This window comes from Corythoichthys intestinalis, chromosome 1 (assembly GCF_030265065.1).
Source record: "Corythoichthys intestinalis isolate RoL2023-P3 chromosome 1, ASM3026506v1, whole genome shotgun sequence".
Classification (NCBI taxonomy): Eukaryota; Metazoa; Chordata; class Actinopteri; order Syngnathiformes; family Syngnathidae; genus Corythoichthys; species Corythoichthys intestinalis.
Window position 1 is genome coordinate 56375001 of NC_080395.1, and position 17338 is coordinate 56392338.

The 17338-nt window shown below is 38.9% G+C and overlaps 1 protein-coding gene across 1 annotated transcript in view; it reads left to right on the forward strand.

Annotated features, from left to right (window-relative positions):
• Window positions 1–17338, forward strand: part of LOC130913588 (protein kinase C-binding protein NELL1-like) — a 308184-nt gene that overhangs the window by 77297 nt on the left and 213549 nt on the right. The window contains exon 5 of the mRNA XM_057832310.1: window positions 7573–7669. Within this exon, the coding sequence (XP_057688293.1) occupies window positions 7573–7669 (97 nt within the window). The remainder of the gene's footprint in view (window positions 1–7572; window positions 7670–17338) is intronic.

Below are 17338 nucleotides of genomic sequence, written 5' to 3' on the forward strand. Positions count from 1 at the left end.
GCGAGTGAGTAGCTCTTGGTGGTCGGAAGGGTTGATAACACAAATTGGCTGCCTCACCTCTGTCAGTCTGCCCCAGTTCAGCAGAGGCTAGAATAGTAGCATATCGCCTAGTGTGGTGTCAGGAAATGAAAATATAATAAATATTTTTTCTATCCTAATCTTTACTTTAAAAACGTAAGATCTGAATACATCGAGAACTATTTTTTTTAATTTATGGCCTTAAAAATGATTGCTAATTCTCGACCCCCATCCACTGCTTCACCGTGACACTGTCACAACCATCTTCACAATATTGAACACCTCCTTTCTTCTTTTTCAACACTTTACAAAGTTACAAATGACATGCATCAAAACAGTAACCAGTATTAAGTAGAGCATTTTTGCATGACCCCGCACTGTATACCATCAATATTACTTTTAGAATCACCACAACTAAGGAGTCAGCAACAGTTCCCTAAACGTCTTCTTGTGTGACAAATGCCAACTCGTGCCTATGTCACAATCCATGAGACCAACAATCTGTTAGCCTTTGGGTATCATTAGAATCTCTAAACCTATATCAGCTTGCTATTTCGAAGCTTTCCAGTCTTGTGTAAGGTGTGATAGAGTGTCTCATTAAAAGCGCCAACCCACCTCCTTCAGGCAGACACCCAAACATGGGGTTGCTGCTGGTGATGAGTTATAAGAGAAGGAGTGTGCCAAGGAGACCCAGGGGACACTTGGGTACATAAATACACACCATACCAGCCTTTCCATTGTTGTTGTTGTTTTTTTTTTTCAGCCAATAAAAAAATAACTACTGTTACAGTATCTTGTAAGAAAAGGACAGCCGCTTCTATGAACTGGTAAGGTCACTGTTCAGTGGAGGTAAGTACAGATGGGAAGGAGGCACACTGTTTCTTCAGGAACTGGGTGAGTCCAACACCTGATTGCGATCTACAGTATCTTAATCTGCATACAGTAAGTAAAAGCACTCCTGCCTTAAGCAAAAGGTTATGGAATTTTGGGTCATTGTGTCCATTAATCTATTGAACGTGATGCATATTAACATATTATATTCCATCTAGTTACATGTGCTCTAACTCTGGACAGTTTTTATGACTACATATTATATATAGCATTTTCTAAGTACTTAGTTCCATCAAACTTTTTTTTTTTGTAAATCCCCTCATCTAGTTTTTTGTTGTAGATTTTTTTTTCTGTGTTGGCTATAATATATATATATATATACAGTATATTATAATCAATTATTTTATCTATGATGCCATTCATTTTAAGATATTGAATTTGATAAAAATATTTTGCTCCTAAGTTTGTTGTAAATATTTTTTACTTCTGCTTATTAACTGATTACAGTTGTTTATTGAATATCACTTTTTGTTGTTGTATAAACCCCAACAACCCCCCTCAAAAAAAAAAAAAAAAAAAAAAAAAAAATCAAGCAAAATTGTATAACAGTGAGGGAATTTGCATATATTCAGAAACCTTTTTAAACTGAGCGCTATTCCAGTTACTGGTTTGGTCCTTATCATGTCAGAAAATAGCGAACATACTGTAAATAATCATTGTTTCTCAAGTAAAAGTAGAAGTTTTAGTAAGCAAATGTGCGTGTTTAATTACATTTATAGGATTTGGAAAATTAAACCTGGTGGTGAAATGGTGGTTCTAAACAAATGATTATAAACATTGTTGTCAATTTGATAAACAACTGGTTATTGATTTGATTATTAAATTAATTGCTGCAGCTAAATAGCACAGTTTAATTCACTCCCTTCACAACACTTAAACGTGGAATTACAATAGATTGACAGATCAACTGTGGATAATTACTGCCACAGAATCTGATTCTATAAATCTTCAGATATAGGCAAAAAGATAAAAACAGTAAAGCAAACCAGTCTCTTGCTAGAGCAGAAGGCAATGAAGTTCGATGCTTACTTTTTGGTCTTCTGTATTTCATTAAAAGTTTTACAACTTTGCTTGAGTTTTCAATTACACATCCAAAGCTGAAGCTAAAGAAAAATCCTAAGAATAATATAGACTGACAGCAAGTCTGAGAAGATATACTTCGAGTGTTTGTATGCCTTACTTATTTAAAGGGACTAGAATGCCCTTTGCACTTTTACGGTATGCATGTATGTACAGTATGAATGCATGTTTGGAAATTATGTATGTATGTACATACAGCATATACTGTATGTGTGTATATGTATGTATGTACGTACGTGTGTACATGTATGTATATATTTCAATTTTTTTAACTTGTTCTACTGCATTTTCCTCAAATGTGTACACTACACATTCCTTACACGAGGGATTTTTTTTTTTTTTTTTTTTTTAAAGTTTTTGCCTTTCAATATCAGTCCAAAGCTCTGGATTTACTGGTTGATCTGCATTCTAACCCTCACCCTATGCTTTGGGTTGTGACTGAATGAGCAAGATCCCTGATGCAAGCGTCCAAAATGTGTTTCCTCTGCGGGCTATCTGGGCTCTCCTTTATAGATACGGTAAGAAATTTGGTCATCCAAGCTCAGCAAGATGAGGTGGCAAGGGTATTTAATTAGAATGCCTCCTGGACATCCCCCTGGTGAAGTGTTCCGGGCACATCCAACAGGAAGAAGGCCTCGGGGTCGACCCAGGACACGCTGGGGAGATTGCGTCTCCCGGCTGGCCTGGAACACCTAGGTACTGTATTTAGGTAGGAAAGCTGGACAAAGTAGATAGAGACAGGGAAGTCTGAGCTTCCCAACTGAAGCTGCTGCCTGACCTGACCTCTGAATTTGGTATGAGATGGATGAACACACTCTTCGGTCCCTCTCTTTAAGAAAGAGGATCAGCACCCCCATCTGATTTGCTTCCCCCCTACACATTTTGGCACAAGATGCCATGAGATTTGATGTTGGAATATTGAGGGTAATTTGATAGCTTGCACTATTCTGTTTTTCTTTTTCACTGAACCACTAAAAAGAGACAACTGTAAGAGAATCAGAATTTTCTGAAATAGTGAATCATGAGAGACGCAACAAGTTGTATCATTCACTAAGACAAAACTTCAAAGTAAGGAGATACAAATGAAACATATTTGAAATAGGCATCAGACACAATAATATGGATGTAAAAAAAAATTAAAAGCTTTTTCTTTTCATTTCTAAAATGTTCGCTGTTATTATGTTGTATGAGCAACATATGAGGTTATTTTGGATTAGAAGACCCCCCCCTAGATTTTTTGGGTATTATTTTAAATGTTGGGCAAGGATGCAGCTTAATAGACCTTAATAACACACTTGAGGTGGAAGCATAAACCTATGGTAGTTGTGATTAGCAGTATAAAATCCTGATAAACTTTTATAGAACTGTTAGAGACAATTACCTGCACTGCTGCTGACTTTTCTGCCATACAAGTTACACATATTGTCCTCTATCCAATTTTTCCAAACATCCCCGCTTCTATGAAAATGGTTTTGTGATTTATTTGTCAAAAGGTATTGTCATTTGCCTTTTGCGAACCAGTGTTTTTACATGTGAAATTAAAAGTGGCTTCTGAACCTTTGGCTTGCACTAGTGGTGAAATCAGGTCACAATTTTAACCAATTTCCTAGGGTGTGCAATCAGCCAAAGCGTGCGTTATTTCTCAATTTCTGTAAATCATTGCCACCATTTTAAAGTGATGTAATTTCTAATAAAATGCTGAAGGTATGATGGCGCATATGTGAGTCATTGCAATGAAACCAGACACTCGGATCAAAAATTCTATACTGAGATTTTCGGCTCTCCTTAATGTGATTTTGATGAGCTTTTTCAAGACTGCAAATACAGTATAGCACATTCAAAATCCAGTTTGTTTCCTCTTATTCTGCTTAGGAAATTCAAGATCATAAAACCTGAGAAAAAAAAACAAAAAAAAAAACATTTGCCTTTCAAGTGTTTTTGGCATTTATACTTTGTTTTTACCACAGACCATAGGCAAGCCCACAATCCTTACTCAGCATATCTTACGGCCTCTGAAAATCAGTTCAGTTTAAGTTTATTGTCCCCTAAGAAGGGGAAACTGCAGGTAAGCATACAGATAGCACACAACAATAACTCATACACATACAATAACTAACACACAGACAATTTAAAAATGCTATAGACCAGGGGTGTCCAAACTTTTTGCAAAGGGGGCCAAATTTGGTGTGGTAAAAATGTGGGGGGGCCGACCTTGGCCGACATCCTTAACGTAGAATATATTCAAGCAAATTTTAGCAAGCCGTTCTGTGTGTCACATTTGCTTTATTATAGGGCTGCAGCTATCGAATATTTTAGTAGTCGATTAATCGATGGACTAGTTTGTTCGAATAATCAAGTAATCGGATATGGAACATGAAAAATTAAAACACCTCAGTGTTTGCTGAGCCTCAAACGATATAATTTTTTTTTTTTTAAATGAGGATCTGTGTACAACAAAAGAACAATTGGCTAACTTGGATAGAAAAAGTCTGCTAGCTTAAATGCTATAAAATGCTAAAGTTTTTTTTTTTTACAATGCTCTTAACAAGTGGTTTAGACACATATTCCCACAAAAAAACGGCTAAATATACCTACAAACTAAATTAAGAATGCATTAAAACAGTGGTCTCAAACCGGTCCTCAAAGGGCCGCAGGGGGTACTGGATTTCATTCCAACCAAACGAGACAAATACCTTATCACCAATCTGGTTTCTTACAAGTGTAATCAGTTGATTGCAATCAGGTGCTGCTTATGTTAGTAGAAACCTCATTGGTTGAACTGTTTGTGCTGGATCTGTTGGAACAAAAACCAGGACCCACTGCGGCCCTTTGTGGAGTCGGTTTGAGACCGCTGCATTAAAAAAAATTCGCTCAAACAAAAACATAGCTTATGTTGGTCTTAACAGGGAGCAGTTGGATTCAGCCATGTGAAAAGAGGCAGACCAGAGGGCATTGTATCCATCCTCATCAGTAAAATTAAATGCAAACACTTTTAAAATCAACCATTACAATGCGTGAGGAATAAGCGGCATGGAAAATGAATGAATGAATTACAATGCCACTTCAATTAAACGAATACTCGAAGAAACAAAATTTAGTTCTAATATTTTTTTCTAATCGAATACTCGAGTTAATCGATTAATCGTTGCAGCACTACTTTTTTTTTTTTTTAATTAATAATTTCAACAATCTCTCAACTAGCGTTCTCTTTCGACTCTCGGGCTCTTGCGAAATACTGCTGCTGTGAAATTAAAGTAGCTTCCATTTGCTTCAATTTCTCGCTACGTATCTACCCTGTAATATTGTCGTACATGTCAGCGTGTCTTGTTTGGTAATATCGCCTCATATTGAACTCTTTAAAAACAGCGACTGTCTCTTTGCAAATGAGGCAGACACAGTCGTTGCGGATTTTAGTGACAAAATAGTCCAGTTTCCACCTATCCTTGAAGCGCCAGCCGTCGCAGTCAACTTTTTTTTTTTTGTTGATTGTCGCCATTTTAGAAAATTGGGAGTAAAGGGTCACATGTGGTAATGTTGCTTAGAGTGCTGCTCCCTTTTTAGTGGGTAAATGAGGAGCAGCATTTAGTGTGTAAACTACTTCATATGCTTGTAGCAGTACTGCTGACCAAATTATTAAGTCGGTGTGCGGGCCAGACGTTATTGATTTTATGATAGAGGCTGGGGGCCGGATGAAATCTGACCACGGGCCGCATTTGGCCCCCGGGCCGGACTTTGGACATGCCTGCTATAGACAGTTTCGCATTCTAAGTGCAAGAATTGTGCAAATTTAGCAACCTAATTGCACTTGGTAAGAACGAGTTCTTTGTCCTGTTGGACTTAAAACAAGGTACTCTGAATCTCCTGCCTGAAGGGAGGACCGCAAATGAACAATGAAGGGAATAATTTACACAATCCAGTATTTCATTTGCCTTCCTCATAACCTGCCGTTCATAAATATCTGTTAAGGAAACCTGTGGACAGCCTATTATCTTACCGGCCATTTAACAATATGGTTGCTGTGTACAAAAAAGGACAGGCTCTATGGACACATAAAGGCATATTGTAGTTTCGTGTCTTTTAAATGCATATGGTATTACTATTTAGTAAAATGTAAAATTACTTTGTTCAGTATAATACTGTATTTACTCATTAATTTTTCTTAATCCCCAATTTAATTTATTTATGACCTTAGAACTGCATTGATGTAGGTTACAAAATGTTTTGACCTGTATACAAATTCAGATTACTTGTCACCATTGGAGTGTACCCCTGTCATTAATTTAATGGGGGGACAGTGGCACATGTGGTTCTGCAGTTGGTTTAACGGGTCTTCCTCTGATTGAAGGATTGGGTGGTTGAACTCCACCTCCCACCTGTACCCATTGTCATTGTATCATTGGGCAACATACAGTACTTCACCCTACTTGCCTGTGTGAAAATACCACACCAAGTATGGAGTGAAAGAATAATACATTGTAAAGCTTCTTTGAGTGCCCAAAGACTTTAAATAAATCCAAAGTTTAATATTATTATTGATAATCCTGTGCACACAAATTTCCATCACTCCATTCTCTGTACCGCTTAACCTACTTTGATTCACTAATGTGCCGGAGCCTCCCAGGATGACTTCAGGCACGAGGTGTACTCACCCTAAATTGATTGCCACATAATTTCAGGGCACGCAAAGATAAATTCACATCTCCAGAAACCTAAGTTTCTCTAGTTGACCTGCCATGCATTTTTTGGGATTGTTGGAGGAAGCCAAAGTAAGACCTACATGAAGAGCGCATCCAAACTCCATTGTGGATTGTCGGAGGCCAGATTTGAACCCACTGCCTGTGAACTATGCTGCGGATATGCTAACCAGTCATATGCAATTATGCAGATAATATTTGTATAAAGTATATGGGGGGCAGAAACCCTCCACATGACTCTTTATCCATCCAATTGCACTCAATGGCCCAATTGTTGGTGACCACTGGTCGGGCTGTTTTTTTTCCATTTTTTTTTTTTTTTTTTTTTTTTTTTTTTTACAAATAAGGTATTGCTTAGGCCTCTTTTTTTTTCTTGAGAAAGATCAATCTATCATTTGAACATCATTTTAAGTTATGCCATATTAATTCAGTATCACAACTATGAGTGTGTCTAGCCATGTTTTTTTTTTTTTTTTTTTTTTTTTGTAATGAGGACAAAATATGACACAAATTCAGATATTTCTCAGGCCTCTTAAAGCCTGACTCAAAATGAGTCTGATGTTTAGAGTATCAGCCTTGACAATAAAGAAGCCTGTTTGTTATCTCTGTCAGTTATTTAGGTAATCCAGCGTACTTCTCAAGTCCAGATATAAATACCGATTAAAAACAGTGGGACGAATGCCCACCGTCATGCTTGAGAAGAGTAGTAGCTGCCTGCCACTCTGCTTCCCATGACGCAAAAGAAGGGACGCACACATTAACAAAGTCACAGTATTTTTAAAGAACTGTTAATCAGCAAGTACAGATGTCCCTCCCTGCATTTGTAAGGAAAGAATCTGTGTTGTTATCATCATCATCACTCATTGTATTGCTTTTTTTGTCTTTACAGAATTTATGAGCGAGTTATAGACCCTCCTCAGATGGAACTCACCCCAGGAAGTGGAGTGTGGCTGGGCCAGCACAGCCACAAGCATGGACTATTCAAGGTGAGATTCTAAAGATGATCTCACACATGCCTCTTGCGGGATTCCAGTTTTTCCACTGTTTCATGCACAAAACGAGTGTGTAACCCAGATGATGTGTGCCCTATACAGTGGGGCATATAAGTATTTAGTCAACCACTAATTGTGCAAGTTCTCCCACTTAAAAATATTAGAGAGGCCTGTAATTGTCAACATGGGTAAACCTCAACTATGAGAGACAGAATGTGGGGGGGGAAAAAACAGAAAATCACATTGTTTGATTTTTAAAGAATTTATTTGCAAATCATGGTGGAAAATAAGTATTTGGTCAATACCAAAAGTCCTTCTCAATACTTTGTTATGTACCCTTTGTTGGCAATAAGAGAGGCCAAACGTTTTCTGTAACTCTTCACAAGCTTTTCACACACTGTTGCTGGTATTTTGGCCCATTCCTTTCAAGTCCCTCCACAGATTTTCCATTGGGTTGAGATCTGGAGACTGGCTAGGCCACTCCAGGACCTTGAAATGCTTCTTACGAAGCCACTGCTTTGTTGCCCTGGCTGTGTGTTTGGGACCACAATTGGTGGCTGACTAAATACTTATTTGCCCCACTGTACTAGTACAGTATGTGGTTCATTCAAATCTGTTTGCCAGTTGGCAAAGTTTTCCCAAATTTTGCAGACCCCAAGACTGTGTAGAGTTACCCCGGTAACACACATGTCTACGGCACGTCAGCGATCCTAGTGCATCAACGCCCCAATGATGCTCACCCCCAATTTCCATAAGATGCGTTTTACAAGTAGAGCGGCTCGATCGGTTCACGCGAGGATTGCAAGATCGCGCGAGAGAAGCGGGTATTTAAAGATAGTAATACAACAACCGTTTGCCTTTCAGACCCTGCATATTGGTCAGCTTTCTTTCTTTCTGAAAGAAAGAAAAAAGTCATGTGCTGAAGAGAAAAGCAATCACAATGACAAAATATTTAAACACATATTTTACAAATGAAATCCCTCAATGAATCTTTTTTTTTCTTATGAACGCTTTTCAAAAGCTTTATTGATGGATTTTCTAAAGTTAAAGCAAAATTAATAAATTTAATTGCATATTATTTTGACAATCGACCGGATCCACCATATTTTTACACAAGTGACTAGCGGTCTGCCTGATCCTACCAAGTAGAATTAATACAAGAAGGTTGCGTCTCGGGTCAAATAATGAACTCTGCCGTTCTTTTTGAGTACGACGTGTTGAACCGCTTCCAGGATGCGTTTCACTGCGATGATGCGGTCGACCCGAAAATGAACAATAATAAACCATTAGATTTAATTCCACTAAATTCTAAAAATAAAATTAGTTTATTTTAGGAATTGCTAAAATGATTTTGCCTATGATATGTCAAAATTTTTGGGACACTGTAAAACACCCACTCATCCAAAAGCCGCAGAGTGAAGAGTTGAATATTAAATATTCAAATTTGATCCATTCAGCCATATAGTGATCTTTTGTTTTTTTTTTCGGTTAATGGGGACCAGAACCTGCCGTGATAAGTGGAAAACCGCGAAGTAGCGCCCCTCCGCTTAAAAAAAAAATTTTTTTTAAATGTAGATATATATTTTAACAAATGGTTTTTAGGCACTTCAAATGTAATAATTATAATAACTTTTAAAACATGTTACTGTCCCACTGAATATTTTTTTAAGCAAGAATAAAGTACAAAAATGTTTGTCTTTATTAAATGCTTCATTGAGTAAGTCCACTCAAATCCGCTCAAGCATCTCACATACACACAATGAGTTGCAACAGCAACTGTTTAACAAGTTAAATGATGATTGACGCATGCGGTGCATTGAAGCTGTGGCCTCCAAGCATCTGTGGCAAGATCAAACATTAAACAGCTGTCAATCATTGTTAAATTTACTAAGCAACTCCAGTGCACTGCCTGACCAACAAAGAGTAGCAGGAGGAAAAGTGAGACTCGTGATTGGCTTGGGACGGCTCATCTGTATACAGTGGAACCTCAACATAGGAAATTATTTCGTTCCAGGTCCTTGTTTGTAAGTCGAAATGGTCGTATGTTGAGCAGGAGTTTCCCATAAGAATATATTATAATTCCATTAATTCGTTCCACAGCCCAAAAACCTACACTAAATCCCTGATAAATACTGCTGGTACTATTACAAATGGCAATTACAATTAATAGCAAAACAAATAAATTATAAATACAAATCAGAATAGTAATATAATAATAATAATTCCTATAATAATGTAATGAATCGGGTTGTAATGTGGCGGACGTTTTTTGCTGTACCTGAACGCACCGCATGGCTGATGTGACATAGAGAGGGAGCAGTGTGGTTGACAGCTTACTTTCACTTTTGATGTTTTCTTGAGAACACCGTCAACTGTGGCGGACAGTAGGAGTTTTGTGTTGGATAAGTTCTGAAATGAATAAAAAAACGTGACGAAGATGGCGATTTCTTTGGCGATGTTACCACAATAATAATTGTCAACTTAACGTATAAAGACTGGTGAACGGTCGTCGGAGGTGGCTCGTGGAAATTTATTGTTGAGCCACTTCATGGATGCCCACCCCACGCTCATATTTTTCTATAATTTGAATCTTCATTTTTAAATGGTAAGCGTCACCTTTTTCCTTGTTTCACCACCTGTACCAACTTTTTTGAATCCTGTGTTGATTTCTCTCACAAGAAAATCTGCCGTGGGTCCGTCTGCGGTGCTGTCATGTCATCGTATTTTGATCATGTCGTCAGATGTAGAAACAAATGGCGAGTCAAATTTTACGTCGGATGTTGAAAAGATCGTGTGTCGAAGTGATTGTATGTTGAGGTGCCACTGTATATGTATTTATTTTTTTACTTTAAAAAAATCTGCGATGGGCTGAGGGCGCGTAGTTCAAAGCACGAAATAGCGAGGGATCACTGTACTGTGAATGTTGTTGTTTGCGGAAGTAAAAATAACCAAGTAACATAGCTTGAGAAAGGACATTCTTGCCATTTTCAACACAAATTGTCTTGCAAACCTGACAAAATGACATTAAAGGGTCTGAAAAATAAGGTAAAATAAATAATACAAGTTCACCTTTTACATTCTTCACATGAAAAATTGCCTGCGATAATTGGTTATATTTGCATAGGACTGTAAAGTAGAGAGAGATCTGTTAGAAGACAGAAAAGGAAGACCCACCAAAGGTCTTACAGTGTAGCTGCATACAGTGTGTGCTTCGATACTCTTATTCCCAAGCTCATTACATTGTCGATTTTTAATCACTGCTCATTTTCTCAGCCTATGGCTTGTGCTCAGAGCAGGCAAAGGACATGGCAGATTGTGTGAAAGATATGATTTTGTTCGTGTTTAACCAAAAACCCTGCCCACCCAATCAATGTACATTTATGTTTTTCTCTCTGTTACATATTGATTAGCCTCTAAGCTCTGCTGTGGTGTAAATTACTTCAGTCAGAGTCTTTCATGGATGCACACAAGCCTACAATTTCTCCTCCCTCTGCATCATCCTCCTTCAGCCATTTGTAGCAAAGGACTTAAAGGGGATCCTTTTTCTTGAGGAAATCTCTAGTCTTGAAAGATTTAGCTTAATCGTACCGTTTTCTACCCATGGTTGGTTTCTTACTAAGAGAGTGTTGAAACTTTGTGTGTGAGGATCACTTTTAAGTGATTGTCAGCAAAGAGGCAGATGGTGATGAAAGTGGTTTGAGTGAAGGGATGTGGGAAAGAGGAAATTTCCCCTTCAGCTTCACACTGGTTTGATTTTGCATATCGGCTGACAGGTATGCTTGTAACACCTTGAATCCTGAACCTGTTGCACTGTAGCCAATGCTAGAAGGGCTGTCATCCCACAATGCATGTGCACCACTCCTGGAGAACGACATTTGGCTCCGTGCTGTAGTGTCAAAGTGTTCAATTTACTGTTAAGAGTTCTACATATTAAACATTTCACAAATCAGCAAGTCCGGTAACTGTATCACTCCATTCATCTAGAGCAGAGGTGAGCAATTAATATTCTAAAAGGGCCACATATGAAACTGGAGTACGTATGAGAACGCCAACGTGCTAATCTCAAAAGTATCCCATGGTATATCTTATGTACAGGTAGTCCCCGGGTTACGACATGCCCGACATACGTGATTTCGACTTTACGACACTTTACGACACTGTTGTTGTTTTATTTTATTCATTCATTCATTTTCCATGCCGCTTTTCCTCACGAGGGTCGCTTTTATTTTTTTAATAATGTTGACTTTTGTTTTGTGATGTATGAGCAGGTAGTACTTCCGCACACGAGTAAGATATGTAGATGAAGAAAGTATTTGGACATACGAAGAAGAGCGTATGTACACACGAAGAAGAACTTAATTGCACACACGAAGAAGAGCGCTCGCACACACACGAGGAAGAACCATTTGCTCCCACAAAGAAGGGGAAAGAGCTGCAAGCTTGAGCGCACATTTGTTGCTTGTATTACATCCACAGAGGCAAGACCTGTATATAACATGTTTTGTACTGTGTATTGTGCAAATGTGGTTAAATACTTGGGGCGTGTTGATGTTATTGTTTTTGATGATGTGCGGATACAAACTAATACATGCTAATTGTTTGTGTCGATTCTTATCGCTGTCAGCTATTTATTTAACGCAAATTTGAATTGATGTTATTGTAGACGAATCTAATTTCATTTCATTTTTATTTTAGTTGATGTCATTAACAGCCGAATAAAGTCAGCCAACCACACAGACATCTGACATAGTCATTTCGAAGCTTGTCTCGCTGTCTAGGTAGGCCTTAGCTCCAATATATTGGCGAGGACAGTCCAATGAGAGATAATGCATGTTTTTGGGTAGTTATTTTGAGATTTAAGGGGTATTTTGGGGTACTTAAAGGGTTAATTCCGACTTAGGCGGAAATTCGTGTTACGTCGCTAGTGTAGTAATGCAACTCGTAACCCGGGGTAGGGCTGGGCGATATGGCCTAAAGTACGTATCACGGTAAATTGAGCAGATTTATGTATGTCAATAACGATAAATGACGGTAAATTCGCCCAAGCAGACCGTTATATAATTTGAAAATCTGAATCAATCTGTGAAATACAAATGAATTGTTTCTCGTTGATTTATTTACGAGATTTCAATTTAAGATACTTACACAATTGTACGTGCAGTGTAAACATTAAATATATAAAAATTCTTGTAAACCATAACAATTCAAGTATGAACATTTGTAACAGCTTGTGTGACTTGAACAATGTACAACATTATAAAAATCAATACGACGACTGTGAAAACATGTCATTGTAACACAAATGACTTAAAGTTTGAACAAAACACTTCAAACAGACAACTTATTGTTAATGGCTGCTGTAACATAATTACTCAACACAAGTGTTTACTTCAAGGTTTCAGTTTTTTTTCCCCCCAGAACGCACACGTGAGCCTCCCACACAGACACACACACACGCACACACACACACCCCTACACATACACACACACACACACATTACAGCTATACTGCTCTTTTGCTAATGAAACATTTAAGATTTTATCATGCCAGTAATGACATAGAATGAAGCAAACATATACAGAAAAATAGCTGTGCCCATTAAGCGGTCATACTATTTAGGCTTCACTGTTGCATTATAATTTATGCTGAATGCTTTACCCTCATAAAAGATATCAAATACATCACACAGACACACAGATACAAAATAACGGGAAATACTAATTGCTAGATGCAGTCCGTGCCCAATGCACTCATTAAATTCAGCCGTTTTGACAAGGTTAGAGCCGCTATCTGACTCCATCACCTTCATTTTATAGCATTAGCCGCTAGTGTTAGCCTGTGGCCTGGCTACAAGTAGAACGCACCCTCTCCTGAAATCTTGAGAACCAGGGAGGAAAGCAGGTGAAAGCCTGTTTGGAGGCCGCCAAGAGTCTACTTAATGGCGGGTGAAAGTTTGGTGAATTTCCCTTCAGCCCGACTCCATCACGTTTGCTTGCAGCGGTAGCTAGCGTTAGCCGCTAGCGATATCCTACCGGAATTCTGTTTGTTTGAGTTCCTGATAATCACGTGACTTCATACGTAAGCACACTGACTGCTTTCTTAAAGGGGAATGAACATAGCCGGACAACACAGAGTCTAAGCGGGACGAAAACACTATATTTTCTTGTTTTGTTAAAATACTGAATTTACCGACATGGTCAAAATTACATCGGACATCGTGAAGAATTTCGGTAACGGTAAATTTTCGGTATACAGCCCGGCTCTAACCCGGGACCTACCTATATTTAGCAGTCAGTTATCTTTTTTGAATAATCTGCTACTAGTGTAGGTACAGTGCCTTGCAAAAGTATTCGGCCCCCTTGAATCTTGCAACCTTTCGCCACATTTCAGGCTTCAAACATAAAGATATGAAATTTAATTTTTTTTGTCAAGAATCAACAACAAGTGGGACACAATCGTGAAGTGGAACAACATTTATTGGATAATTTAAACTTTTTTAACAAATAAAAAACTGAAAAGTGGGGCGTGCAATATTATTCGGCCCCTTTACTTTCAGTGCAGCAAACTCACTCCAGAAGTTCAGTGAGGATCTCTGAATGATCCAATGTTGTCCTAAATGACCGATGATGATAAATAGAATCCACCTGTGTGTAATCAAGTCTCTGTATAAATGCACCTGCTCTGTGATAGTCTCAGGGTTCTGTTTAAAGTGCAGAGAGCATTATGAAAACCAAGGAACTAGCAGTGCAACGGTTTGCGGTTCAAAACCGAACCGTACGGTTCGCCCTGTACGGTTCAATACGCCTTTATGAACCGCGCCTTTTTGGTTTTGCAATTACAGTAATTTATTCCGAACGCTTGTGGAATGAATTGGTCAAACTCTGTGTGACGTGAAGCGCTGCTGTGGAGAAATTCCCGCCCCGCGAGTAAATGTCCAATCGCTGTCAAGCACCTGTGTAATAGGAGCCGAGTAACGCCTTCTCTCGCTTACGAGCGAGGTGAAAGTGAAACAAGAAAGAAAACAAAAAAAGTTATGGCGAGCGGAGGAGTCGACAGACCGAATTTTGAGGAAGCTCCGGCTTCTTTCAAATCTGCGGTGTGGCAACATTTCGGTTTCCCCGTGGACTACAATGCAGACGGAGAGAAAATATTGAGAAAAAAATAAATAAAACAATTTGCAAGCATTGCTCAGCGCTTGTTCCCTATGCTAACGGCAACACTTCTAGCATGACTCGGCACCTCAGCCAGGATCACCCACAGACATCGCTTTCTCAGAGCAGGACAACCCCGAAGACGACACCAGTGAAAACATACGGGTCTATAGAAGAGGTGTTCCAAAAGCCTTACAATATCAGGTCAGAAAAACACAAGAAAATAACCCACGCAGTGGGTATGTGCATTGCAAAAGACATGCAACCATATTCCGTGGTTGAAAATGCGGGCTTCGTTAATTTAATTGCAACGCTTGACCTGCGTTATATTGTTCCTTCGCGGACATATTTCGCCAACAACATAATCCCCGACATTTATGAAATGGCACGCAAAGCCATCGAAGATGATTTCGCTAAAGCACATAGTTTCGCCCTAACCACTGATAGTTGGACGTCCCATGCTACAGAGTGCTACTACCTAACTGTGACGGTCCACTATAATTCATACCTGTCAGTTGTCCGGTCTCGTCGTAATTTGTACAAGTGATCACTCATTTTTAAATGTGTACACCGTACGTTACGTTCAAAATCTGCACGTTTTTCGTGCATTACGTTTTTTTTTTCATCCGTTCGGATTTGGGCACCGTTTCTGCAACGAGACAATGTTTTTAATACGTTGGATGAATGACGCGAGAAAAGTCAGACACGGAGAGGGAAGAGTGTTTGTTGAGACGCTGTAGCAAACGTGATGCTTGGCTAGGTGGCTCCAATATTTCCTGATTTAGCAGACAGCATACAATCTACGCCTAGATATCTCATGCATATAGAACTACATGCGAAAGTAAACAGCCGCCATTTTAGAGCAGTAAACTTCTCAGAAAGGCTCTGTTGTAGTAAACCTTACGAGCGAACCTAACCAACTTTTTATCCAAAATACTCCTAAATCGGCAAAATCTTGACTTGAGTCTATCTTTAAAGGATGAAACAGTTTTAAAATGTTCACATGTCCAAAGTAGACGGAAGGGAACTAAGGCAAAAACGGGAGTAATTTTATCAACTTTAACGGTTGATTCACAACATAAAATGACCTCCAAACATAGCAAAGGTTACTATGTTTTTGGGTTTGTTTGTTTGTTTGTTTGTTTTTTTTTTAAATTTAAAAAAAAACATGAAAGGTATCACCAGTTACTTTGCCAAGTAACTTTTTTACTACTGTGTGTGTATTTCAGTAGTCAGTCACTACACTTGCCAAAGAGCTAAGAGGCATTTTAACTGTCGAAAATGTTTACGTTTTAAGTGTTTATTTCATTTTTTAAAAAGCAAAATAAAGGCAGTTTAAAAAAAAAAAAAAAAAAAGCAAAACCGAAACCGAACCGAAACCGTGATCCCAAAACCGGGGTTCAAACCGCACCGTGGGCTAACTGAACCGTTGCACCCCTACAAGGAACACACCAGGCAGGTCCAAGATACTGTTGTGTAGAAGTTTAAAGCCGGATTTGGATACAAAAAGATTTCCCAAGCTTTAAACATCTCAAGGAGCACTGTGCAAGCCATCATATTGAAATGGAAGGAGGATCAGACCACTGCAAATCTACCAAGACCCGGCCGTCCTTCCAAACTTTCTTCTCAAACAAGGAGAAAACTGATCAGAGATGCAGCCAAGAGGCCCATGATCACTCTGGATGAACTGCAGAGATCTACAGCTGAGGTGGGAGAGTCTGTCCATAGGACAACAATCAGTCGTACACTGCACAAATCTGGCCTTTATGGAAGAGTGGCAAGAGGAAAGCCATTTCTCAAAGATATCCATAAAAAGTCTCGTTTAAAGTTTGCCACAAGCCACCTGGGAGACACACCAAACATGTGGAAGACGGTGCTCTGGTCAGATGAAACCAAAATTGAACTTATTGGCCACAATGCAAAACGATATGTTTGGCGTAAAAGCAACACAGCTCATCACCCTGAACACACCATCTCCACTGTCAAACATGGTGGTGGCAGCATCATGGTTTGGGCCTGGTTTTCTTCAGCAGGGACAGGGAAGATGGTTAAAATTGACGGGAAGATGGATGCAGCCAAATACAGGAACATTCTGGAAGAAAAACTGTTGGTATCTGCACAAGACCTGAGACTGGGACGGAGATTTACCTTCCAACAGGACAATGATCCAAAACATAAAGCCAAATCTAAAATGGAATGGTTCAAAAATAAACATATCCAGGTGTTAGAATGGCCAAGTCAAAGTCCAGACCTGAATCCAATCGAGAATCTGTGGAAAGAGCTGAAGACTGCTGTTCACAAACACTCTCCATACAACCTCACTGAGCTCGAGCTGTTTTGCAAGGAAGAATGGGCAAGAATGTCAGTCTCTCGATGTGCAAAACTGATAGAAACATACCCCAAGCGGCTTGCAGCTGTAATTGGAGCAAAAGGTGGCGCTACAAAGTATTAACGCAAGGGGGCCGAATAATATTGCACGCCCCACTTTTCAGTTTTTTATTTGTTAAAAAA